General features: G+C 39.6%; 1 protein-coding gene across 6 annotated transcripts in view; it reads right to left on the bottom strand.

Annotated features, from left to right (window-relative positions):
- Nucleotides 1-27,407, bottom strand: part of VLN1 (villin-like 1) — a 62,134-nt gene extending 34,727 nt beyond the window's left edge. For 2 of the 6 annotated variants that reach the window (XM_010258264.3, XM_019197748.2), the window contains exons 1-12: nt 25,903-26,114; nt 24,701-24,811; nt 23,406-23,505; nt 23,171-23,239; nt 22,354-22,590; nt 20,949-21,126; nt 20,741-20,870; nt 19,486-19,651; nt 4,889-5,039; nt 4,717-4,802; nt 4,471-4,626; nt 3,028-3,096 (exon numbers count right to left, since the gene is read on the bottom strand). In XM_010258264.3, the coding sequence (XP_010256566.1) occupies nt 3,028-3,096; nt 4,471-4,626; nt 4,717-4,802; nt 4,889-5,039; nt 19,486-19,651; nt 20,741-20,870; nt 20,949-21,126; nt 22,354-22,590; nt 23,171-23,239; nt 23,406-23,505; nt 24,701-24,756 (1,398 nt within the window). In that variant the 5' untranslated portion in view covers nt 24,757-24,811; nt 25,903-26,114. Of the gene's footprint in view, nt 1-3,027; nt 3,097-4,470; nt 4,627-4,716; nt 4,803-4,888; nt 5,040-19,485; nt 19,652-20,740; nt 20,871-20,948; nt 21,127-22,353; nt 22,591-23,170; nt 23,240-23,405; nt 23,506-24,700; nt 24,812-25,902; nt 26,118-26,215 lie in introns of those variants that run through there. The other 4 variants (XM_088897486.1, XM_088897488.1, XM_088897487.1 and 1 more) reach the window with 4 other exon arrangements.
- Nucleotides 27,408-27,975: the final 568 nt, after the last annotated feature.

The raw sequence follows: 27,975 nt of genomic DNA, 5'->3' as shown, positions 1-27,975 counted from the left end.
TATTTCAGCATGAAATTTCTGAAAAATAGAGAACAATTCACTACGGTCTTTCATAAGATAGATCCATGTCATCCTTGAAAAGTCATCAACAAAGATTACAAAATACTTAAACCCATTGTATGACACCACTTTAACTAGACCCCATACATCAGAATGAACTAAAGCAAAAGGACTTGAGACACGACTATCAATTCTTGGACTAAATGAGACTCGATGATGTTTTTCCAACTGACATGACTCACAATCTAATGATGAAAGATGACTCAAAGAAGGAACTAGCAGCTTCAAAGCCTTGAGAGAGGGATGACCAAGTCTGCAGTGCCATTGGAGAGGAGTAAGAGACGACTGAAAAGCCACTGGAGGGCCACCACCATCAAGGTAATACAAACCACCGGCTTCATGCCCTCCACCAATCTTCGTCCCCGTCTTAAGATCCTGAAACACACAAGAAGAATGATAGAAAGTTACAGAACAATTAAGGGACTTGGTTAATTTACTAACAGACATAAGGTTAAAAGGGAAACTAAGGAACATATAAAACAGATGCTAAAGACAATGAGGAGAGATCAACATCACCAACACCACAAATAGGAGATGTAGAACCATTAGCAAGTGTAACTGTCTGAGATGTGGAGGTGCGAGAAAGGGAAGAAAATACATCAAGAGTCCCAGACATATGGTCCGAGGCGCCAGAATCAATGATCCAGGGTGAGGCTTTGGAAGCTAAACAAGTCATACCTGAATGGGCAAGTGTAGCTGTGTTCTGCTGAGATGTTTGAAGAAACTGCTCATATATTGCCTGTGGTACACTCACCATTTCCTGCCCGGAAGCACAAGTGGGTGTGGAGGGGCTTGGTGTAGTTTGCTAGTTTCAGTAATTGTGCTACTACTTTTAGATGTAACATGGTTAGCCCAAGTGTTAGGTGGACCACACAAATCATAGCAGAAATTAACTGTGTGCCCCTCTAAGCCACAATGTGTACATTTTCTCTGAGCACTACTCCTTCTTTTTCCATGGCCTCCCCCTGACTCACGGCCTCTAGTCCGGCCACTAGCCCGGTTAAACATGTGTCCACCACGGTTGCTTGGAGGGCCACTACTGCCACCACCACTTCTACTTCCACGACTACTCCCTTTAGTCACTACCAAACCAAATCTATCAGAGAAGGAAGAATGTTCCACTGGCTCAATGGATGTCCTCTTAAAACGGGCAAAAACTTCTTCAAGTGAGGGGAGAGCTGATCCCCCCAATATCTGTGCTCTGACAGGCTCATACTCAGCCTTCAAGCGGATGTTTCTCAAACTTGCATAATACTCTTCTAAGCTTTGACTTTCTTGCTTCAAATTGAAGTACTCTTGGTATAACTGATATACCCTAGTTGTGTTGTCTTGTCCAGAGTACAACTTTTTAGCATGATCCCAGATCTCTTTGGCTGTATCTAGGAACATGAAGTTCACACTAATCTTTGGTTCCATGCTGTTCCAAAGCCATGTCATTATCTGTGCATAATCTTGTTCCCAATCACTGAAGCCAGGAGAATCAGAGGAAGGTTTCTCTTCCCTCACATGTTTTACTTTCCTCTTGGCCTTCAAGAACACCTTCACAGATTTTGCCCATGGTATATAGTTCTCACCATTCAACTTGATGGATGTCATTTGAACACTTAGATAATCTGAAGAGAGCATGATGCCTGTTTTGTTGTCATTCCCAACTATAGTTGAAGCCATCTCAATTATGTCTCCTCTGAATATACACCACAATCTCACACTTGTCACAAGACTTATCTCACTTACAATACCACCAACCCACTTTCTTCAACTGCACATTACACACTACACTCTAAAGCTGAAATCATTCAGTCAACACATCAAACACTTGGACTGCACACTACAGGACCATTCACCACCAACACACCACTACTGAAATTACTCAGTCATTTCATCGAACACTTGTTCTGCAAACTGCAGAACTGATTACACACAAGGTCTAGGGGTTCACTTTTAAGCATTTAAAAACATAGATATGCCAGCCACCACAACACAATCAACACCACACCACTGCTGTCGTGGACATCAGCAGTCTATCACTCTTCTTTCAGCACACATGTGAGCAAGAAAACACAAAAAAAAAACATGACTGATATGTGTATCAGTTTCACCCAGCACCACAACAACTAACTTTCGATGCACACAAAAAAAAATCAGCATTCACAGTCAATTTCTGAACACACGACAGCAGTGTCCATACCTGTATACGACTAGCCCTCTTCGTACACTGAATAGAGGGTCTAGTATACCACTTCAACGACCACCACAGCACCGGCCAGAGGCATTCTCACCTCCAGGCCCTCAAAACGACAACTCCTTTTCAGCCCTTTATCGAGTCTTCAATCAGATCAGTTGTAGGATGAAGAAACCTACTGTGAAGCTGGCGGCGAACCCAGGAAGAAGACAGCAGCAAGAAAAAAAACGAACACCAGACCTTAATGCTCTGATACCATGTGAATAAACCCTAGTTGTTTCTAGGTCAAAGTAGAGAAGAAGAAAGAAGAAAGAAAAGAGAAAGAAGAAGAAGAAGGAGAGGAGAAAAGTATTCGGCCAGACTAGAAGAGAGGATGTACAAAAGTACCTCTCCTAGCCGACCCACTTGACTTTTATTCATGAAAAACTTGAGTTACAAGAAAGACAATTTTGTCCCTCATAGAAGATGGGACACATGACTTAAACTCAGATACAATAGACATTTCACTTTCAATAAGATACACCAGAATGACCAAAATACCCCTGACTCGAGCATTCTAACAAAAGATAACAAGAAATATATAGAAGTACCTACGTGACAAATTCCTTTTTTTATACTTGTGAATTCATAAATACCTATGGAACAAATTCATGAAACTAAGTCACAGTTTTTTTTCTATTTGACAGTTACTGCCTTGTATGACTACCGAATACAGAAAATCATCATAGGAAAAAACAATTGCAAGAGCTTTTGCAAATCAGGATGGAAAGACAGGGAAGACACACCAGAACAGAATTACCCTTGGTTGAATCAACCATAGCGTTCATATGATAGATTGCATCATCTCTGTCTTCCTGAAAAGAAACAAAATTAGTAAAAGAAAATATTTGTATGAGTTAAATCAAACTTGAATGAAGTTCTCATGATTTCAACATATATAACCATAAGAGTTGGCTCAAGATCAGCATTAGTAAGCAAAAGTAAATGAGCTCTAGATTACCAATTTCTATCATTATGGGGGGGGGGAGAGAAAATATCTCAACTTATGCATTAAAGCATCTTGTTGACACTTTGAAATTCAGAAAAAGGAAGTTACAAAGAAGTGTAAATTAGTTAAGCTATCGATCCTAATAGGGATGCTAGTTGGGTTGACCATGTTGGAGATTTTCAACAGTTCAACTACACCAGGCTAGGTTCAGGCTTGGTCCCATTCAAATTTAAATAAATGCTCTACCTAACCCAACCCACATTGCAACTCTAGATCCTAAACTAAATGATCAATAACTATGTGCAGTCCTCATAGATGGTATCAAATATTATCAGCAATAAATAAGTAGCATGTGGTTTAAGCTTCATCTTTGCTGGAAAATTTTAATTAATGCAAAGTAAAGCTCACCTTCAAAATTCCTTTTCCCAAGGGTACCACCACTTCTTTAGGTGTTATTATCAAGGAATGCTACTTGAATTAGTCCTAATCTAGTCCAGCCTGATCCAACCCAAGCTTGGGTTGTGCTGGGATTGAGGTCTTATCAAACCCAATCCAAGTTATCCAACTATATATGTAAATATGCTCTTTTATGTACATGTCCTCCTAGCAACTTCAGTTTATGGTGTAATGGGCCAAGTTTCAAATGCCTTTACAATATACAAGGTTCAAGTTTTCCTAGACTTAAGTATCTTTCTTTACTTATGACATTATATTTCAATCCAAACCCTACCTAACCAAACTCAACCATTGTTGTGATTGGACTTAAATTTAGCACCATGATTTGGGGCTCGGGGTTTATTTGGTTGGGCTCCATTTGGCCCTAAATTGATCCAAACTGTCTAAGTTTCATTGTTATTTTTACCCATATCATACATCAGTGATAAAGTGATGAGATTGTTTTGCAACTTACTAGGTAGATATGCATTGCATTGTATATGTTATCTAGAATTAATTAGTAATATCCGTATGATGGATTTAATATACACTTAGACTTTGAGGCAACACAGTTTCACACACATCTAAACTAAGATTCATATGTCAAAGTTATCATGCTCATGTTTTATGTGGCAAGGGGCCTTCCAACTTGCTACGCAACCAAATTTAACCTTGCTGAAAGTTGTTCCTTGGCTTGAGTAAGATTTAGGACAATGAAGAAGCATATTCATATGAATATAGATAAACAGGTAAAAATATAATTGATCAAAAACACTAATTATTTTACATAAAGCAGAAAGATTACCATCATACTGTTACAACCAAGCCATGCATAAAATAGATGCTCATCCTTTTCATTTCCAGGATACGTATACTGCACAATATAGCAGTCTCCACTGAAAAGCTTATGTTGTTCCACAACTGGAACAATGGAAACTTCATTTCCATTTACCCGCCAAACCTAAAAAGGTAATGAACAAACGCATCAAGTTAATAAATTAAATTATGTAAGCTAATATAATTAAAACTGATATCTTTAGTAAAGAGTTACTTTCAGAATGCCACGACAATTTATAAATGGTTGCCAATCTTCTTCAGGAAGTTCCTTTACATCATAACCCTGCTTCTTAAATATTGCTGTACATAAAGAAAGTGAAAGTGCAAAGAGTTATAACTGTTTAGTTACTTCACTTGTGATGTTTTTGTTGCAAGAGAAACCAAACCTGCTACTTTCCCTCGGCCTTCTTCATACAAATTTTGCTCCACCTTTTGAGGCCAGCCTTCAAAATACGACCTAAACGTCACAGTTTCGGATCCTTCAGTCAAGAAAGTTATATGCGTACCTGTTGACCTTCCCTGAGAATACAGGGTACCCTGAAAAGTAACCCAGCAGGAATATCATAAACCAGTGCCCAAAACATGCATTCAGTGAGCATGGATAAAAAGCAACTTCCTTGCAGGTCTAAAGGATCACCTCCTATGATGTTCACTAGACACTTTATCAGTATTTACACTAATAACCTTTTGGCATTGCATACATATAAGGTGACTTTTTTTTATAAGCAGATATAAGGTGATTCTTTTTCTTACATAAGGACATAGATTATGGAAGACATCAACATTATATGTAAATTTGAAGATGCAACCCCATCTATGTCATCCACTGGGAACATATATCTGTGTGTTTATGTATGCATGTAAAAGGCTATTACCCAATGCTGGTCCAGTCTATTTGGGGTCATGGGAGTGTTTTAAAAGTGCAAGGCACAAAAAAAGCGCAAGGGGCATTTTGTGCCCAAGGCACGAGGTGCAAAAAAAATTAAAAAAAGCCAAAAAGCTAAAATTTTCAAAAGCCAAAGAATTCAAAGAAGAAAAAAAAAGATATTAAACATAATATTAATTAAAAATATGAACTTAAATTTTAAAAGATATTTGCCAAAATGGACATGACACTAGGAAATTTTTCGCTCTGGAGCGGAGAGGACCCCATATTTGCTAATGTTGCTCATTCATTCACCTTAATAAAAGATATTTTTAAAAGACAATTAAAGTTATAAAATCTTTTTTATAGGTATTAGGAATTTAAGGCTTTGATATGGACTTGTTTGGGCTTGTCTTGAGGGGCTTCGTTTGGTGTCTGGGGATGGAGCCGCCGGTCCAGCTCCAGCAGCTAGGGATAAAAAACAGAAAAAAATTTAAAAAAGGCACAAATTTTCAAAAGGCGCACACCTTTTGAAAGTGTTGCACCTGGGGGCTAAGCAAGGCACATACCTTAAAATGCGCCTCGCCTGTGCGCCTAAGGCATGCCTCTTAAATCACTAGGGAGTGGTAGACTAGATGCAAAATAACCACTCTTAGACTCAAATCCATGTTCTCATGGTTGTCAGCCCAAAATTACCACCTTGCTTCACTTATACTGAAAATTTAGGCCTTCTATCGAGAGATTTATCACATGAAGATTAATTCTACTAGTAGAAATCACTAATTGCATATTTAGTCGAGTTTCTCGTGAAAGGAAAGAGGGGGAAGATGAAGATTTCAGCAGTAGAGAAGAAAGGAGAAGAAGAAAAGAGTAGGAAGTCAACCAGGATTGTAAAATTAACCCTAGCCGCCTACCTCTCATTATATTTATACTTAACTTAAAGGATGAGATATTACAAGGATGCCCTTAGTAGGGCGGCTACTAATATAGCTGAACAGTCACAACTTAAAAAAACATAAACTAATGGGCCTAAAGCCCAATAACTTCCTAACTAAATAAAAAACAACTCAGACCAACTCAACACTCCCCCTCAAGTTGGGAGTAAATGTCACACATTCCCAACTTGCGTAGATCATGCTCCAGCTTGTTCTTTGCAACACCTTTTGTGAGAACATCAGCGAGCTGCAAATCAAAAGCAACGTATGGAAGACAAACTTCTCCAGAAGTTACCCTTTCTCTGATAAAATGTCTATTGACTTCAATGTGCTTAGTTCGGTCATGCTGGACTGGGTTATGGGCAATGTTAATTGCTACCTGGTTATCACAGTATAGCATCATAGGTTCTTCTGCCTGTACACCAATTTCTTCTAACAGGGAACGAATCCAGTGAAGTTCTGAAACTCCATGTGCCATGGCCCTATATTCGGCTTCAGCACTTGATCTTGCCACCACTGTTTGTTTCTTACTCTTCCATGAGACAAGGTTACCCCCAACAAGGGTGCACACTCTTGAAGTTGATCTCTTGTCATCAAGGCATCCTGCCCAATCTGCATCTGTATAAGCCTCTAGTTTCAACTGTCTGTGTGTACCCTTTTGCAACAAGTCTTGCCTTGTACCTTTCTATACTTCCACCTGCCTTATATTTTACTGTGTAAACCCATCTGCATCCAACTGTCTCCTTGCCTTCTAGTAGATCTACAATGTCTCATGTCCGATTCTTAATCAAAGCTGCCATCTCTTCCTGCATAGCTGTCTTCCACTCAAGTTTGGAGAGAGCCTCACTAACAACCTTGGGTATAGACACTGAATCAAGAGAGGAAAGAAAAGCACGGAAGGAAGGAGAAAGTCCACTGTAGGATGGATAAATACTGTGAAATACAATAAGCAGTACACTTTCTCTTCCCTTTTTTGAGAGCAATAGGGAGATCAAGGTTATCTGTAACAGTGTTAGTAGGATCAATGGGAACTGAAATAGTAGCGGGACTAAGAGGAATACCTGAATCCATATCAGCCGAATCTGGAGTCTCCAAGGAATCGACAGGAAGTGATGTGAGTTCTACTGTAGTGGAATCAACCTCCTTGTGAAGTCTCTGTCGTAAGTAATGCTGAGAAGCAGAACGCAAAGGAGGTGGCAAGGTAGGTGACACAGGGTGGTGGTCAAGCACAGGAGTAGACACAGGGACTGGAATTGGGAGAGGAATAGACTGCTGACTCACTTCCCCAAAACACTCCCCCTGAGAAGGATTCTTTGAGAAGTACGTGGATTCAAAAAGGTGACATCCATGGTAACATACCGGCTCCCAGAGATTGGATCATAGTAGCAGTACCCTTTTTGATTCTCTGCATATCCAAGGAATATGAAACATCTCCCCCTGAGGAAAAAGGAGACTGAATGGGGTGTTGAATCCAAATATACGAGAGGGCACCCTGTTAATCAGATATATTGTTGTGAGAACTGCATCACCCCAAAACTGAACTGGAACTGTAGATGTGATCATTATGCTTCTTGCAATCTCAACAATGTGTCTATTCTTCCTTTCTGCAACACCATTATGCTGTGGACTATAGGGACAACTGCTCTGATGGACAACACCATATTCTAACAGATATGAGGCAAGGTGTCTTTCAAAATATTCTCTGGCATTGTCAGATCTGAACACCTTTATTCTTGTTCCAAACTGTGTTAGTACCATCTGATGAAATTGCCTCACCAAGGATGGTACTTCATCGCGGGATCTAATCAGGTAAATCCAAGAGTATCGTGAGAAATCATCCACAAATAAGAGAAAATAGCGATAGCCTCCCATAGAAGGAACATGGTAAGGGCCCCACACATTCGAATGAATAACATCAAAAGAAGAACATCTTTTATTACTAGGTTTAAATGAATGTGTACAATGCTTTCCAAGTTGACAACCTTCGCACTCCAAACTTGACAAACTAACAGACTCAAAAAGTTTTGGAAACAAAAAACTCAAAGAAGAAAAAGGTAAATGGCCCAAATGATTATGCCAAAGCATAATTTGACCCACAGGCCCTGACTAACTATCCCTGCTGACATGATGACTCTGATGAGGAGGAAGTACATCCAAGAGGTAGATTCCATTTACTTCACGACCACTCCCAATCGCCCTCTTTGAATCCATATCTTGCAAAATACAATGACCAGGAGAAAAAATTACTGAATAGTTCAGGTTCTTATTCAAACTACTAACAGATAACAAATTAGTGCTCAATCTAGGAACATGAAGGACAGAGGGTAGAGAAATAGAATCACTAATCTTGATAGATCCCTTCCCAGCAATAGGAACATGGGATCCATCAGTTGTGGAGACCCTATCTCTGCCAAAACATAGCTGGTAAGTTGAAAAAATAGTAGAGCTCTGGGTCATGTGCTCTGAGGCTCCAAAATCTATAATCCAAGGAGGTCCCTCCTTACCTGAAGTAGAAACATAATTTGCAGTGACGTGTAAACTACCTGTGTGAGCAAAGGAAATAGAGTGGATTCCATTAGTGCCACCTGTACCTTGTTGTCCGCTTGCGGCTGAACTGGAACTGGTTGTATCCCGCTGGTTCAGAAGTAGCCCATACCTCTCAAGTTCGGCCCTTACTGCAGCAGCTGCTTTAGACTCTAGAGTAGTTGTAGTAGGAGGGGCCGGAATGTCACCAGTAACTGCCATGTGTGCATTTCCCTTCTTATTTTTCAATCTAGTCGGCACAAGATGTGGGTGAAGCTTCCAGCAAGTATCTCTTGTGTGTTTAGGCTTCTTACAGTAATCACAGATCAAATCTCTTTTATCTTCCTTCTTGATTTCACTACCACCCCGATCTCCACTTTGTTTAGGTTTCATAGGACTTACCATGGCAGACTGATCAGGAATAAGGTTTTTCATCATCACATCTCTCCTACACTCCTCCCCTGACACAAAGGCATATGCCTGGGAAAGAGTAACACTGTCCCTGGAAAGAAGGTGTTGTTGTGCAATATCATATTCATGATTAAGGCTAGCAAGAAATTCAAACACCCTATACTTCTCTAGATGTTTCTGATAGGTAGCTGCATCCTTAGTGGTTTCCCAAGCAAATGTCTCTAAATGGTCAATCTCCTACCATAGAGTTTTAAGGGCTGAAAAATAGGCTGCAACAGATCTATCTCCCTGCCTTGTAGAAATAATCTGATTTCTCAACTGATAAGCCCTAGCAACATTCCCCCTCTGTGAATAGGTTTTTGCAACCCCATCCTATATTTCCTTAGTTGTATTTGCCCATAAAAAATTTTTACTTATATGGGGCAACATGGAAGTACACAACCAAGTCATCACCATATAATTCTCTTGTACCCACCGGGAGTTGCTAGTTTCGGGTTTCACCTCTTCACCAGTGATATACCCTAATTTCCCACGAGCACCAATGGCCATCTTTGCAAATTGTGACCATTCTAAGTAATTTGCACCATCCAACCTAACTGTAGTAAGGGCCCAGCCCCGAAAGGGTCTCCAGCACCTCCTCTCACTGGTCTCATTTCACTCCCGGGCTTATTTTCAACTCCGTGGCCCTCCATGCTTCTCAAAAAATGTAAAGAAAATAACTGAAATTTGCAACAAGATCAAACAAAACACTTTTTGGAACCAGCAACACCTTTCTGGTGTCCTAGACTTTCTTCCCACAAAAGATTCCTTTTCTATGGGACGGGAGAAGAGAGAGAAGAGGCAGTCGCTCTCTCTAGAAGCCTCCAAATCAGGCAGGACTAGAATTGCCCCTTGCAAAAAACTCTAAGGAACCCTAAAAAAATAGGGTGCCACTTCCTAGGTCAAAATTGAAGAGTCCAACAGAAACAGGACTCTTCCCCTTTCTCCAGTTTTTCCTGATTTTGATAAGAAACCCTAGACCAGCTACAGGGCACACAGATCCACCAAAAAAATCCAAAAACTGGGCTTACCTGAGAGCTTCGATCAGCCTCTTAAATCACCATGCAGTCGGCCGATCTAGGGCTGCATGAGAGAACAACTTCAAGGAACCTTCGGCCCACTCTGATACCAAATAGAAATCACTGATTGCAGATTTAGTCGAGTTTCTTGTGAAAGGAAAGAGGGGGAAGATGAAGATTTCAGCAGTAGAGAAAAAAGGAGAAGAAGAAAAGAGTAGGAAGTCAACCAGGATTGTAAAATTAACCCTAGCCGCCTACCTCTCATTATATTTATACTTAACTTAAAGGATGAGATATTACAAGGATGCCCTTAGTAGGGCGGCTACTAATATAGCTGAACAGTCACAACTTGAAAAAACATAAACTAATGAGCCTAAAGCCCAACAACTTCCCAACTAAATAAAAAACAACTCGGACCAACTCAACACTACTAAAAGGTCTTATAAAAGAGAAGACCAAACTAGAACTTATCACTTAGTATGCGCTTTCTTTGTTGTGGTACAAGCTGTGAAATACCATCTAGCTATTAATCTCCTATTTTTTTGTTTCTAGAGTATGAGAGTTTCTCATGTCTCTATTTGGTTACATGTGGGTAATTCATGACCTCCTTGAACTCCTTGAATACTTGATCTCTTTCTTTGCAGGTTTTTCTGGTTAAATCTATATGGTCTGATCCAGTCCAAACTAAGAATAGGAGATTAATAGAGACATGAATATTACCATCCTTTTTCATGTTTCTGGATTTGCAACATTCTGTAAAGTTCAACTTTGATGGGAGCAGTCAAGGCAATCCAGGACCTTCAGGTACAGGAGGGATCTTGAGGAATAAGGATGGCAACATTCTGTCCATATTCTCAGGTCCAGTGGGTTATGGAGACTCTACAAGGGCTGAGATATTAGCTGTGGTACAAGGACTACAGATTTCCAACCAACTTGGAGTGACTAATTTGATAGTTGAAGGAGACTCTAAGGTGATAGTGGGATGGATGTCGGACCCAGAAACTGTTGTTTGGGGATATAGGGACATCATCAAAAAAGTCAAATGGCTTACGAGAACCATGTCAATTAGCTTTCAGTGGGTTAGTAGATCGGCAAATGCTTTGGCAGATTCTTTAGCTAAACAAGGGGATTCAAGGGATTCTCTGTTTTTGTCTAATTTGTAACTACAATCTGAAAAGAGTTGAGTTTGGAACCACCTTTAAGGGGAGGTAACACCTCGTGCCTCCTCTTAGGGTGCTTCATGCTTGTAATATTTCTATCTCTATTTAATAAAATACCATTCACTCATAAAAAAAAAAGAAAAGGAACCCAAATAAAACAGGGTCTGAATGCAACAATCTGTCTATTATAAGGTATCAAAGAATACATCATTCAACAGGCTTAATGAGATCTAGGACTTGTGCTTGTCAAAAACCCCTTAATCGTCTCACCAACCCCAACTCCCATGACAGACCCAAGTCAGAAAAGCAGACCAAGTGGGTAATGGATTTGTTCTTATACAATGAAATGGAATAAATGAAGGGGCGAGTCTTTTTCAAAGGTCAACTTCCCCACCACAGGTGTTCCAAATTTTGACTTTGCCCCCAAAACAAACTTCATAGCGGGATTTGTCACAGAAAGTAGGAAGTAGAGCTAAAATGGCTTTCTAAGAAGATGCATGAGTTGCTCTATTATCCACCCCAGCATCTCACCATTAGAATCCCAACCATGAATCCTACCAATTACTTCATGCCACAAATTTTGTTATTGAGATGAAACTGCCAAAGTCAAGGGCAAGAATGTGTCTTTCAAGGCTTCCTTCTTTCACCCCTAAAGAAGATAAGAAAGATCATTTGGAGGTGTACAAGGGATTCACTTCTTTGGTCTATATAGAAGGGGAGGAATGGTATAATTTTCAAGGAAAAGACCAAAAACAAGGAAGGTTGTAATAGTGAACATAGCAACCAAGGTAGCACATTGAGTTAAGATAGTGGACAATTTTACCTAATTCACCATGATGATATTATTTTTTTTTATAGTAAAAGAAAATTTTCATTAAAAAGAAATAAGAGATACAACCAAACCAGGTGTTGAGGCAACACCCCAAAACAAGCTCAAACATTACAATTTACCCATGGAAAAACAATAATATCTAGATTACGCATTTAATCCCCAAAATTCCAAAGGTTGATCCCAACGATCCTCTTGATTATTTGTCAAGCTCACCAATTTGACCAAGAAAACCTGCAGCCAATTCAACCTCCTTCATCTTTCTTCTCCCAAATCCTCTGACATGCCAAGATACCATCTCCTTGTTAAATTTTCAGCCTGAAAGCTAAATTACTGTAGCCGAAGTAGCAGAAAAGAGAAGAAGAAGAAGAAGAAGAAGAAGAGATGCTGGAATGTCGAACTGCTCTACTCAGTCGACAGTACTATTATTTATATTATGGTGTAGTACAATGATACAGGAAGTTACTAGAATGCCCCTGATTAGTGATGGGACACCCAGACAACTTAAAACATTAAACAGGGTTAGGCCCATTAACAAAGGCCCAGTACAGGACAACTTAAACTTAAGTATAGGCTAATAAGAACTCTTATCAGCCGAATACTCATACATACAAAGACTTCAATCCAACACTCCCCCTCAAGCTATGGATATCAATCATGTTTAGCTTGCCAAGCATGTCCCTAAACTTTGCTGCTGCCAGCCCTTTAGTCAGTACATCCGCAATTTGCATCTCAGATGGAGTATAAGGCACACAGAGTTCACCCAAGACAATTCTTTCTCTAACAAAGTGCCGATCAATCTCAATATGTTTTGTCCTGTCATGCTGCACGGGATTGTTGGCAATGTTGATGGCAGCTTTATTGTCACAATACAGCCTGAGAGGACCTTCAGCCTTAATGCCAAGTTCATTAAAAAGAGTTCTGAGCCATAAGAGTTCAGCAACCCCGTGGGCCATAGCTCGATACTCTGCTTCTGCACTTGATCTAGCCACTACATTCTGCTTCTTACTGCGCCATGTGACCAGGTTTCCTCCCACAAATGTACAGTAACCCGAGGTTGACTTCCTGTCTCCAATAGACCCAGCCCAATCTGCATCAGTGTAGGCTTCAATTTCAATTCTATTGTTTTTCCTGAAGAGAATTCCCTTCCCTGGGCAAGTCTTCAAGTACTTGACAATCCTTTCAACTGCTTTCATATGAGGAATCTTTGGAGAGTGCATAAATTGACTGACAACATGCACAGCATAAGCAATATCTGGCCGAGTGAGGGATAAGTATATCAGCTTCCCTACCAATTTTTGGTATCTCTCTTTATCACAGTAGTCCTCCCCTACTGATTCCTGCAGGCCATGGTTCTGTTCCATTGGAGTATCTGCTGGCCTGCACCCCATCATGCCTGTTTCCTCTAGGAGGTCAAGAACATACTTCCGCTGACATATGTAGATTCCCTCTCTTGACCTGGCAACTTCAATCCCAAGAAAATATCTCAAATGACCCAAGTCTTTGATCTCAAATTCAAAAGCTAGAAACTCCTTCAGTTTTTTTATCTCTTCCAAGTCATTCCCGGTAATTACCATATCATCCACGTAAACAATGAGTGCAGTAAGTTTGCTATCCTGTCTCCTTATGAACAAGGTATGGTCAGCACCACTCTGAGTGTACCCCACTTTCTTCATGGCCCCACAGAGCCTCTCAAACCATGCACGGGGAGATTGCTTCAACCCATATAATGCTTTCCTCAGTTTGCACACCTTTCTACTAAAGTCATAGCCTGGTGGAGGTTCCATAAATACCTCTTCATGAAGGTCACCATTTAAGAAGGCATTCTTCACATCAAGCTGATGAAGTTCCCATGAAAAATTTGCTGCTAGTGACAATAGAACCCGAATTGTGTTGAGCTTTGCTACCGGGGCAAAGGTTTCTTTGTAGTCAATCCTTTCTTTCTGAGTAAACCCCTTTGCCACAAGTCTGGCCTTGTACCTTTCAATGGACCCGTCCTCCCTGTGCTTTACAGTAAACACCCACTTGTACCCAACAGTGGTCTTCCCCTCTGGCAGATCCACTAATTCCCAAGTTCTTGCTTTCATTAGGGCTTTCATCTCTTCATTCATAGCTTCTTTCCACCTTGGATCAGACACAGCCTTTGAGTACCTAGAAGGAACACGCACAGAGGAAAGAGCAGACACAAAGGAGTGATAGGCAGGAGATAAATGTGAGTAAGAAACAAAATCAGCAATGGGGTGCCGGGTGGTGCAAGAGCGGATAGGCTTACGGAGAGCAATAGGAAGATCCAAATCAGAAGTATGAGAGTTGAAATTACCTTGGATTGTAGAGACAGATTGATCCGAGTCCAACTGGTTGCTGTCACGAGGTTGAGGACCCCTTTTTCTTCTGTTGTATGTAAGTATCTCTTTTTGTTGCCTACTGGAGCCTTCAAGAACATCTGCAGCATCAGGAGAGGTAACCGGCACAGTGGGAGCCTCACTGGGTTGACCCGGAATGTCACAACAAGGAGTAGGAGGAGAGTATGGAAGACCCGAGGCAGATAGGGGAACAAAAAAGGAGGGAGAATGAGAATCCTCTTCCATCCCACTAGTCTCCCCCTGAAGAGGATTCTGAGAAGACTGAAAATAGGGTTGAAACTCGAAGAACACCACATCTCTGGTGACATACTCCCTTGGAGACAGGGTCATAACACTTGTAACCCTTTTGTGTAGGAGAGTACCCCAAGAATATTCCCTTTGTGGCTTTAGGATCCAGCTTAGTCTTCTTTGGATCCTTCACATGTATGAAACATATACAGCCAAAGACCCGAGGAGGAAGGGGAAAGTCTGGAAGAGTGGGGCACAAAACAGAGAAAGGGGTTTTCATACCCAACACCTTAGATGGCATCCGGTTTATCAGATATGATGCAGAAAGTACAGCTTGAGACCAGTATTGCTTGGGGACTTTGTGTTGGAATAGTAAGGCTCGAGCTGTCTCCAATAGATGTCTATTCTTGCGCTCAGCAACCCCATTCTGCTGAGGAGTATAAGCACAGGATGACTGATGTAGTATGCCAGCATCTTCCATGAATAAGTTCAAGGATTTTTCAAAGTATTCAGCAGCATTGTCTGACCTGAATTGCTTAATCTTCTTATTAAACTGTGTTTCAATCATCTTGCAAAATGCCATGGTTATCCGTGGTACTTCATCCCGTCCTTTTAACAGGTAGATCCATGTACAACGAGAGTAGTGGTCAATAAAACTGATAAAGTACCGAAAACCATCAAAGGAAACAATGGGTGAAGGGCCCCAGACATCAGAATGAACCAAATCAAAAGGAGCACAAATTTCATTGCTGGAAATTGGATACACAGTTCTACATTGTTTTGACATTTAACATACTTCACAAGTTAGACTCTGATTTGGAATGCCCTTAAACAATTCGGGAAACAACATTTCTAATGAGGAGAAAGACACATGACCTAGCCTAGCATGCCATAGATGCAGCTTAGCTATTGACTCCACACTTTCCGGATTACTAGCAGCAGATGCTTGTAAGGCTGAGCCAATGTCTGCATCAAGGTAGTAGAGGCCTCCATACTCATGACCGCACCCAATCGTTCTCCTTGTCAATCTGTCCTGAAAGACACAATGAGTAGGAAAAAAGGTTTCAAATTTTTGGTAAGTTTTGAAACAGACAAGAGATTTGAGGTAAGACTGGGAACATGTAAAACTGATTTAAGAGAGAGGTCCTTGCTTAGGTCAACAATTCCCTTTGCAGAGATAGTGGAGAAAGACCCGTCAGCAACTCTCATCTTATCCTGACCAGACAACAAATGATATGAAGAGAATAGGGAAGACATATGTGTCATATGGTCAGTAGCACCGGAATCAATAACCCAAGAAGTAGAGTCAATAGAACCAGTGGCACTGAAGGCAGAGGCTGTACCTGATCTAGCAAGAGATGTAGAAGCAAAATAATTATTTCTTAGACGGGCTAATGCCCTGCTAAGGACCTCAACCTCACTAGCAGTGAAGCCCAATGTACCAGTTCCAAAGGAATCAACAACCTGTCCCATAGGAGAAGAAGACACTATTGGTGTATTTTGTGAGTTGTCATCATTGTTGCTGGCGACAAAATTCCCACTTGTCGCAGGCCTGTTATCTCTAGAAGAAACATCTCTGGGTATTGAAGACATCTTGACTGCAGCCACTGTGTAGGTGACACTGATTAAGACTAGCCGAAGCAGTTTTGAAGGTTCTGAACCAGTTCTGGAGCAGATCTTATTAGCTGAAATGATCACAGCAGGTTCTGACAGCACTCGACACAGTTTCAGACTTGCCGAGACTGTCACAGTTCTGAAACAGTTCAGTTACAACAGCAAGCAAGGAGTTCTGGACTGGTAACCAACCTGAAGCTAAGGGTTCTCAACTATTGTGCTATGCAGACTCCACTTGAACTTTGAGTACTGCAACTGTAAAGAGAGTGCCCTTCCTTGCGGCCAATACTAGGACTGCTGACATCAGTCCTCAACTAGGGTTCACAGTGCTGAACAGTCTGGAGCTGGCAGCTCCCTAGGTAATCTCACAGCAGTGGTGAGGGGTTTCGGACTGATAACCACCCTGAACTTGGAGCTGTTTGCCACATTGCTATGCTGGTAGAAGTGTTCACAGTGCTGGTAGAACACTAGATAGACTTCACTTGGGCTGAACCAAAAACTGCAACAGTTCGGGTACAGTAGCGAGTGAACAGTTCGAGGCTGCAACAGTAGCAAGTGAACAGTGGGCTCTGTAGAAGAAGCTAAATCTGTGCGAGTCTTCCTGGAGCACCGAAGCTGCAACTGTAGAAGTAGCTAAGCCCCTTTCGGCTAGTGCTAGGACTGCTGAAATCAGTCCTCAACTAGGTCTGTCCTACACAGACCTCTCTTAATAGCCAAATAGCTACTATTTGCTGGAAATAACCTAGTAGGACATCTACTTCTGGGTCTTACTTCCCTTGAGTCCTATAACCAAGAGAAACCCTAGGTTCGAACTTGCTTTACTCTCTTACACCCCTAGGTCTTCACTACAGCAACCCAGAAAAGGAAGAGAAAAGATGAAAAGACAGCAAGAGAAGAGAGTGTGTGCCGGCTGAAACCAGGAAGAAGCTAATGCTCTGATACCATGAAAGCTAAATTACTGTAGCCGAAGTAGCAGAAAAGAGAAGAAGAAGAAGAAGAAGAGATGCTGGAATGTCGAACTGCTCTGCTCAGTCGACAATACTATTATTTATATTATGGTGTAGTACAATGATATAAGAAGTTACTAGAATGCCCCTGATTAGTGATGGGACACCCAGACAACTTAAAACATTAAACAGGATTAGGCCCATTAACAAAGGCCCACTACAGGACAACTTAAACTTAAGTATAGGCTAATAAGAACTCTTATCAGCCGAATACTCATACATACAAAGACTTCAATCCAACACAGCCTTCTCCCCCTTCCCTATTAATTCTTCCCCGACCTCCCTTTGCTCTTCCTCAACAAATTCTTCTTCCCTCCCTTCTCCTTCCACCCATATCTCACCCCTTCCCCGACTATTTTCTTTTTGTTATATTCTTCTATTTTACTTCTTTCAAATTGTTCAATTGCCTTCCTCACCAGCCCTTTCCCCCTAGAAAGAAGAGGCCAAGAGAGTTACCGATCTCCACTTGTCTATCCACTAGCTAATCAATACCCACCTTCCCCTTCTCAGGGTTCTCTTCTCCTGTAACCTCAATAGCTTCAGGCCCCAAAATCTCCGCACCCCTCCTTATTTTCCTTTTCGCCCTCCTCCTGCTCATCCATTTCTTTCCTTTCAACCCTTTCCCCTATAGCTCCTTTTACCACCGATCTTCTCTTTCTGTTATAAACCCTCTGTTGATCGTTCTCCACTCTTTTCCTCTTTAAACTCCTTTCCCCTTTATCCGCTCCATCAAACCACTAACCCCCCAACTCTTCTCTAATAGAGCCACCCCAACCCATTGAAGAAGGTAGAGAAGATGGAAAGCCATGAGAATCCAAGCATACCTAGCTGTTCAATTGTGCAATAATTTCCAAAGATTTCTCTTCTATGATTTGTCTGTCAACACTCTCCAACGTCAGTCTAGGTATCCCCAGACTTCCACTCGTTAAATCTCATTCAACATATTCTTTTTTCCCATGGCCAAACTTCTCGACTTCGATTCACCTCTCGAGCGATCGATCCTCATTCGAAGAGATACCCTTGTGTGGTGAGATCCGCTTCTTGTACTTCTGGTTTTTAACCTTCCCCTTAATGATATTATTAGAGGTTGGAAAAGCATTGCTGCTTTTTTCCATGGCAAGGAATTCTATATATACTGACTGGTTCTCCCCACCCTCTCTAAGGGAGGTTGTAATAGAGAATATAGCAATCAAGGTAGCACATTGAGTTAAGATAGTGAACAATTCTACCCAATTCACCGTGATGATATTATTAAAGGTTGGCAAAGCATTGCTGCTTTTTTCCATGGCAAGGAATTATATATACTGATCGGTTCTCCCCACCCTCTCTTTATTTAAGTTCAACTTTGATGAATGCAACTTGGGCAATCAAGGAGCATCAAGAATAGTAGGTGTTTTCTGAAATGAAGAAAAAATATTATGACTATCATCTCAACACCAGTAGGCCATGGTGACTCCACTAGAGCAGAACTCCCAACCTCAATGCAAGGACTTAGAATGGGCTATTCTCTCAACTACAGCAACCTAATAGTGGAAGAAGACCTAAATTGGTAGTGGGGTGATTTATAAATGACAACTCGTGACCTTGGCAACACAAACATCTCATAAGAGAAAAAACATGGTTGGCAACATGAAAGGGTATAAGGTGTACTTGGACTCAAAGGTATGCTAATAACCTAACCAATATCTTGGCTAAATAAGGAGGTGAAAAGAAGCTAATTGTATTGGTAAAATGCATTTTAGTAATAAAAAACAATTTAGAAAAAGAACAAAATGGGTAAGGTGGCATGGACTAGCTCTATCTCAAGGGATGTCTTTCAATAGTTGTAGTTATATATCATTCTTTCACTATAATTAATAAAATTATGGTTGGTTATTGATCAAAAATTTCCCCTTGTTCGTATGCATGTATGCATATGTGTACGTGTGTGTGCATGCACATAACTGTGTGTGTGTGTGTATAAAAGAGGATGGAGGTTCAAATTTTTTACTTCTATAGTTGAGACAGATGTTTTTCGTTCAGTGACCGAGGTACTTCTCCCCATCCACACAAATATCTCAGTATCACAATCCAACATATAGCACTTGTCTGAGTTAAGCATTTCTTTCTTCAATGAATCAGTACCAACTTGACATAATTTTCCCTGAAAAGAAATCCTGTTGATACAAGAAGTGTAAGGAAATTTAAAGAAATAATACCATCAAGTAACTACAACTGATGGGACTCAATTAGAAACTTAACTAGAACTGTGGGTGAGTAAACTTGGGCTCATTAATGCTGATAAGTGATGATCTAGCCAGAAAACTCAAATTAGTGTATGAGAAGCCAAAATTTCCAATCCATACCACTAAGTTATAAAAAATAAAGCTTATTCTTAAACTTACTGATTACTGACTACTGAGTCTTTTCCTTTGGCTCTTGGTGGGAGGGCTCTGTCCCTATTACTAGGTATAACACTGTCAAGGAAGGTAGGGGGTTTGTCTGAAGGTCTTTTCTGGTTTAAAAAACAAAAAACCATTACCCAATGTTGGTCCCAGCTATCTGGGGTCTTGGGAGGAGTAGACTGGATATGGCCCTAACCTTTTGGCGTTTTTTGCACGAAGTGGCAGCTCTTGGACTCAAACCCACATTCTTACACTTGACAGCCCAAGATTTTACCATTACACCAAGTAATGGCATCTTCTCTGCTGACGTTTTTTAACTTTTCATAAAAGAAAATAAAATGTTTTAAACTTGTCAACATGGAAATACCTATTAAAACGGCAAAGTTTTTTATTCAGATTCCCATATGTATATATGGCTGCATTTGGTAAGGGTGGAAAAAGCATATGTATCAATGTAAATGAAATTTTGGTCAGAAAGTACAAATGCAAACTTGATTCAGTTTATGCATTGATAAATTTTGTATTGAGTTTGGTTGCAATGGGTATAAACATGAATTTCAAGACTGGAATGTACTTATTTTACATTGGCCAACTATAAGTGTAAAGTTTGATTCCATTTTTGAATGCAAACTTTGCTCCCATTTTGAATGAAAAAACATCTAAAAAACAAATTTACTTTCATTTTCAGTACAAAGACGTATTCTTACCAAACAACTGCAAAACCAAACCAGAGTACAAATTCACCTTAGTTCTGCATTTGCACTCTTACCAAACACGGACTATAGGTTTTATGGTCTCTAAGACCAGACACACAAACAAGTCAAAATTAGTATATAATTGCATGATCTGAATATTACCCACCAGAATAGCTTCACAGGTTGAATTTCAGGTTTCTGAATTGTAGGTAGTGTGCCCTGAGTAATTGGAGCATAACCACCGAATAAACTCCAAAACTCCCCAACATCAGAATCACCAACAAATTTGCCATCCTCTACACCATAAAAAGGAACAATTAGTATTTGCAGCATCAAATACCTTTAGAAACCATGGTACAAATGTATAATCATACCTATGGTTGCCACTTCACAACTTCCACCATGCTTGTTGTCTTTGATATACTGGACAACCTCCAAAGCTTTAGCTCGTTCTTGTATGCTAGAGTTGCATCCACTAAATAGAAATATTTTTGAAGCAGTATCGAGTATAAATACATCGTTGTGATTCAAGGAGGATCGAGAAAAAGGCACCTGGGCAAATTATAACTGTACTTAGACATAGGATAGTAGGACAAGAAAATTTTGAGGTGTTTCCAATGTAGGACCAATTGAGAACAAAACAAGTACATGGAATCTCAAATTCCTGGATGCAACATCATAACTCAAAACTTAATATGATTGTAAGAACTTGACTTGTGCAATTGAAGTAGATAACTTGGATCCTCAATTTCATTGCTAATTTTGCTTCTATATGACTAAAGATGGTTTGTTGTGCTATGTAACCATCATATACCATTGAGATTTAAAGGAAAACTTATAAGACAACCATAAGACCAGCGTTTTTATTATAAGAAAGTGCTGGACATTTGGACAATCAATAAACAACATTTTCAAACAATGACTGTAGCTACAATGAGAATGCTGAGATGGATGAATAACAAAACTAGAAAAGATAAAATTAGAACAAGTGCATTGGTGAAGAATTAAGGGTAGTACCAATTGATGATAAGATGAGGGAAAGTCAATTGAGATGGTTCAGTCATATACATAGTAACATAGATGGCTAGTGATGGAACCGGTGAGAAGTGACTCAGTGCAAGTATAAGGCCCAAAAAGAACAAGGAGAAGAACAATGATAATATGAGCTGAAGTGGTAAGAAATAATCTAAAGAATTACAATTTGACAGAAAACATCGCTCTTGATAGAGCACAATGGTGTGACAGGATTTCTGTAGCCACCTCAATTTTAACTTTAACCATGCCAAAATTGAATTCCATTGATTCAGAGATAAAAAGTGATTTGGAACAAATTGAAGGTTCCAACAGGATAGAAAAGATTTCATAGTTCATTGTTTACAGAAGAAATGGTTTAAGAGCAAAATGGAGGAGCATGGTCACAATTCTGGCCTGACCTAGGTGGGAAAGGGTGATGCTGATGATGATGCATATCTATGAAATATGTAATAAATTAGGTGCTAGGAAAAGTATTAATCCCTAGATGATCATTGAAGAAGATAATAGTCTTAGAGTAAAATGGAGGAGCAAAATTCGTGCTGCCAAACCAATGTAAAGTGGGAAGGATGACCGCAATGCATTTCTATAAAATATTTAAGTCAGACAAGTAGGAGGAATATCAAGCATAGAAGATCATTGAATATTGTCTTATAAGTCAAGTGGACATTTTAACTAATCCAAATGATTGTGGACTTACTGACATTGTCCAACTATGCTCGGAGTCTTTGGTAGAATAAGGTTTACCTCTTTCACATAAGCAACATGGTCTCCCTTGCATGTTAACAAGATAACCCGGTAGGTTTCACTGTTGGAACGTCCCAGCTCTGATGAGAAAACCCCATTAAGGGGTATAATACAGGGTTTAAAATATGACAAGAACTTTTCTGTTTCTTGACCTTGAGCTTCCCTATATTGCACAGCATAAGACCCCAGGGATGCATCTAACTCAAGCGCTTTGTCTGATGCCATAGCCATGTCAGCCTGTCAATTCAAGAATCAATACTAGAACCCTTTGCTAAAAGGAGTCATAAATTTAGAAGGTTATTCAACTTTTGATTGTTTGTTACTCATAAAAGCTAGGTTGTGAATTTTATAGTCCCTCATGTAGATGGAAACTTCAATCTTTGAACAAAATAACAGGACATGTGATGCAAATGCAGGAAACTAGGAAGAGAGAGCCCAATCATTCCCACCGATTAATACATCCTATCCTAGGTTGATTCATTGGTTAAATGCCTCCCTCAACTATGAGCCTCTACTCTAGACTGCTCCAAGTTTTTCTTCAATATTTTAAAAGAATGTGCACTTTACACTTTCATTGGTTACGAGACTGCTTCCAACATTTTCTGGGCACCATCCAATCAGGTTGTGTTTTTAACTCACAGGAATCCTGGCTGGTAAAAAAAAAATTGTGCGTCTCATCTATCATATTGTATGCATATCATACTTCTAAATACTTCAATCAAAGATGGCAGCTAATGCCTAACTTGGATTATAGACTTGTTGGCAATTGAATCTGTTATCTGGAACATAAAAAAGATAGGAAAAGAAAAGAAAATACCTCTTTCGCATCCTTTCCCAACCAGTAATGTATATCATGCTGAGGAAGGCCATTTTTAAGCAAAACGGTCTGTCTCAGATGAAAAACACAGAAATGCCAAATTATTGCATAACAAAAAGGAAGCTGAATAGATTTCAATCAGGTAATCATAAGACATGGTGAAATAAGTTCAATACTCTGTAGCATTAGACAAATTTCTTACAGAAGTTGTTAGTGTCCTCTACTAATGACTTACATTCAGAATTATGTATGTGTTTCCTGAATAGAATTTCCCATGGGAAGACTTTGGCACTGGAGCCAACTGAAGGTCCTCTATACACCAGATTTCTAATCCACTAAAAAGCAATGAGAATTAAGGATAAAACAATAAACTTAAAAATATAAATGTATAAGCATGAACAATTGCCATATCATCTAGATGACAATATGTTCTGGACAAGGCATGTCATGGTAATGGTTGCTAAGGCATTTGAAAAAATGGTGCTGGTTTTTGTTTTGGGAGTGGTTGTTTAATGCAATCAGAGAGAACAAAAGAGATGTGAAGAAATTTTGTAATAAAGAGAAGCTTAATAGAACTCATGGCTCTAGTGGGACCCACCAGGGATGCCACCTTCTCAGGACACTCAAGTTAGAATGGCAAGGATAAATTTTGTAATTTTTCTTTTAGGTCATAGTTAGATGGCCAGTTGGTCCCAATCTAGTTTGTCATTTTCCGAAAAATAACAGAAGAAGTAGACAAGCATAGAGAAATTATATGGGCACTCTTCAAATCTTCATCAAAGCTCAATTGATCCTAGCTTGCTTATCTCAACTTGACTGTATCTTCTTCTTTTCCTTCTTAATATAATCCAAGAAGATGAACACATTCCTTGTGTTTATAAACTCCACTCCTGTAACTGGATTCTTGGAAATATTTACATCCTCACATGGTTTAAATCCCAGTCAAGGTGATATCATTTCTTTTGTAGTGATATAAAAGTTTCACTGAAGAAAAAAGCGAGTACATGAAGGTGGAGAGGTATCACCTTCAAGAGAAAAGATAGACATAGAGAAAGCCATGCAATAACTTCATTTAATCATCATTCATCCCTCAACTGCATTCATAAATACAATGGCTAATACAAATGTAAAAGCATATGTGCTTGTTGAGTCAGATTATGTGTCAAGTCCAATATATGAGTGCATCTCTTTTACTGAAAGTGTTTGAGTGACACCACACTTGAATTTGGACCAAGAAGATCAAAAACCTTCTTTTGGTTTACCAAATATGTTCTAAAACCAGAGGAGGGTTCATTGCCTGCTGTAATGGTAAAATCTCAGGCTGGAAAGTATGAGAACATGTGTACAAGTCTGAAAGTGGCCACTTTGTGTCAAAAATGCCAAAAGTTAGGAACGTATCCATCCACACCACCCAGATAGCTGGGATCAGCATTGGTTAATGGCCTTTTGGCCTTTTTTATAGAAACAGTGGGACATAAGATAAGGAGAACATGAAAAATCCTAACAAAACGTAACAACTAAAAAGGATACAGTTTTGCTCCTGCACCCACGAAAGCAGCATCAATTGCTTTGTCATTTATAGACATCTTTTCTTACATATCCAAATCCGATATTCCAGAATGCATTTATGAAATACTCTTTCTGCGATTCAAATAAGAAGGAGAAAAGTTAAAGACCACCCAAAACAAATACAAATAAAAATGACAAACCAACTAAGAAAAATGGAGGGGCATAGAAAGCAACTAAACTTCTGGAACATTAAAAAATAAATAAACCTTATTGAGCATATGGAATAAAAAGATCTCATTTTGGAATTATGTGAATTTTGTTGGAATTGGCAATACCAGCGCAAGAAAGTTAGTAACAGAAAAATCATTTAAGTTGGGAGGAAGGGGCTTTAGGGGAAGTCAAGTGAGCAATACTCCTTGCAAAACTAATGATCTACAGTTGACTTTTTGGCAGCTCCCAGTAGTTGCAGAAGACTCTTAATGTTGTTTATGGGGTTACTGATGTGGGTCAGTTGCAAATAACTAATGTTTTAGATCACACCAGGGGCACAATGAATAATGTGAACAAAGCCGTAATCTCAACCTAGCTCTTTAGTACATTAATGAAGGAGTTACAGGTAGTTTGAGAAGGACAGACCTGAATATTTGAGTGCACCCTATAAGGGCCTTATATTACAATATGGGAATATGCCCAAATGGTTGCCATAATATGCTACAATTAGGATATATATGCAAAAGAGAAATGCTGGAGATAGATCATGTAAATGTCCTTTTGCATCATAACCATGATCTCTGTCTTGTTCGGTTCCCTTTATCCATATCAACACTGTCCAACTGTTTCACCAACCATCAAACGCATATGGTTTGATAAAACAAACTTATGAACTTTGTGTAAGTCACCCATGCATAAACAGCAAGGATGCAAACTTCAATACACAGTATAAGGTGTCCACCAAGAGAGTGAACATAAATTACTAAGAAAGCAAAGAAAAAATAAAAAACAATCTAAAGTTCAAAACTTCTAAGTTCTAAAGATCATTTGTCACTCTCACATCTAAGCAGAATTTGAATTTTTTTATGGGTATGAGGGAGCGCTGGCTCTGGAAACGCAAAAAAAAAAAACATGGTTGCAATGCAGTACGTCAACCAATTTAGTTGCATTGCAACCTCGATCTATAAACTGAGTTCAAGCTGAAAACAAAGAAGTGAAATGAATGTATCTACCTTCAAAAGAAAGTCAGATGATCCAAAAGAAAGAAACTGAGTTGGAGCTTTCAAGTTGAAAAATGGATCATTGAGGAGAAAACCTGAAGATTTAGATCGAGAGACGAACAAAAGGGGAAAAACCCTAGCGAGGACAATAATCAAGTAGGTTCTGACTATTAGGTTGTTCAATGAGATAAAAAGGCAAGAAATGGAGATAAATATATATTCTTATATTTTATTTAAAAAAGGTAACGGAAAGAAAAATAAAAAGCAAGTAGAGACGAACAGGAGATGCTCTCTGATTAAGAAAGTGCTGAAGAAGCATGCTTGCCTTTGTCATTAGTTTCCAGCTTAGCGAGGGCCCACGATTTGGAGCTTTTCCTCCCTGCGCAGAAATTGGCCCCGTGACTCTCAGCACGATGACGACGTCCCGCCAAATCGCCATTCGAGATGTTTTCCCGCTCAGCGGCTTTCCAACGAATTCACGAACCGACTCCATCCAAAATCCTCAACCGCTATCAGTTGCCAGGCCGAGTTTTCGAGCTTGGGCAAAGCTGACGAGTTACGAGGCCGGCCACTCCGGATCCAGTGCGTTTTGTTGCGACACGTCGAAAGCAACTTACGTCAACCAAAACTGATACCGGAAAAGCCTTATAATCAAAAGAAAATCGGTTGTCTTAGTTCATCTCATTTGCCATGAACTCCTAGAATAATAAAAAGAACAACCGGTATCAGGAGAGATCAGAATAGTAATATCTGCTTTGCCATGACGCTCGGAGGGAATTGACAGTCTGACAAGGATAAGACTTGTATCCTTTGCAATTAGGCTGGAGTTTTGGGTGCATGTTTTCTTCAAATGCTCGTACTCCAGAGCAGCCTGGTTGTCTGTACAACTCGATATCAACCCAGATTTTGTTCAAGGTGTTCACTTGTATGATATTATCAGACAATAGTGGGCGACAAAACTCGTTAAATAAGATAAATCATAGGAAAAAAAAAAGCTATTTCATGAATAAATTTATGATCATCTTTAGATTAATTTGGGACTGGGAGGCTCGAAATAGTAGATTCTTTAAAAAGAGACTGATCTCCACGGAGAAGTTACTGCACAAAGCAGGGCATTCTCAATATAGAGAGGATAAGAGCTCAGCTACTGGTGTAGCTCAAGTTCTTCCACAGTCTTGAAAATTCCAATTGTTTGTAGATGGGTCTTTTGATCCATGATCCATCCACTGGAATTGCTGCCACAGGTACTGTTATACTGAACCCAAATTAAGTGGTTGTTCACGCATCAGAGAAACCAGTGCTTGCTCGTGGAAGCCAAGAGGCTGAATGATGAGCCCTAATACATGGTCTTCCGGAGGCAATCGACAGTAAAATTGATAATGTATCTGTTTTTATTGTGATGCAGTAGCAGTTGTAAATAGTCTTATTGGTGAAGAACAGGATATGCAATGGTATGATAAGCCGTTGAAGGATGTTGTTTTACTTTTGAAGCTGCTATTATGGAGTAGAATGATGGTGCTCATATTATATTCTGCTTATTCCTTTGAGGAAAAGAAAAATCTAAACTCTGGTAGTCTGGTTGGAAAGGAAAAACCAACGAATTACAGAGGAGGATGGAACAACGAATTTATAACAAAAATACAGGGAAAAACAGACCCCTGAATCCAATGTCCCATTTTGTTTTGATTTTTAACCTAAAAAATAACTGAAAAGACAAATTTTATTCGGTTAAAGGTTTGAATCCGATGTGGAGTTCGGCCGATTCGATTTGAAGTTCGAGATGTCCTTAGGTCAAAACGTTGGATCGGATTATTTCGCAATGGATCTGGACGAAAGATTCTAATCCAACGTTATCCTTTCTGGGACAAGAATCTCCATCACCATAACCGTCGGGTATTTGCACTGTCTTAAAACTTTGGAAGAGAGTATTCACCAGAAGAATCTCCATCTCATATTGCTAGATTAACATATTATATATTATATAATGACCATGCATATGCATGTATATGTTTGACATCGATGCTTAAAAAAAAACGGTGATGTATATGTGTGGATTTAAAAACGGTGTTTTTTTTTCGTTTGAAA

Source organism: Nelumbo nucifera, chromosome 2, assembly GCF_055504915.1.
Source record: "Nelumbo nucifera cultivar China Antique chromosome 2, China Antique-T2T, whole genome shotgun sequence".
NCBI lineage: Eukaryota > Viridiplantae > Streptophyta > Magnoliopsida > Proteales > Nelumbonaceae > Nelumbo > Nelumbo nucifera.
This window is presented reverse-complemented; position numbering and strand designations above follow the sequence as displayed.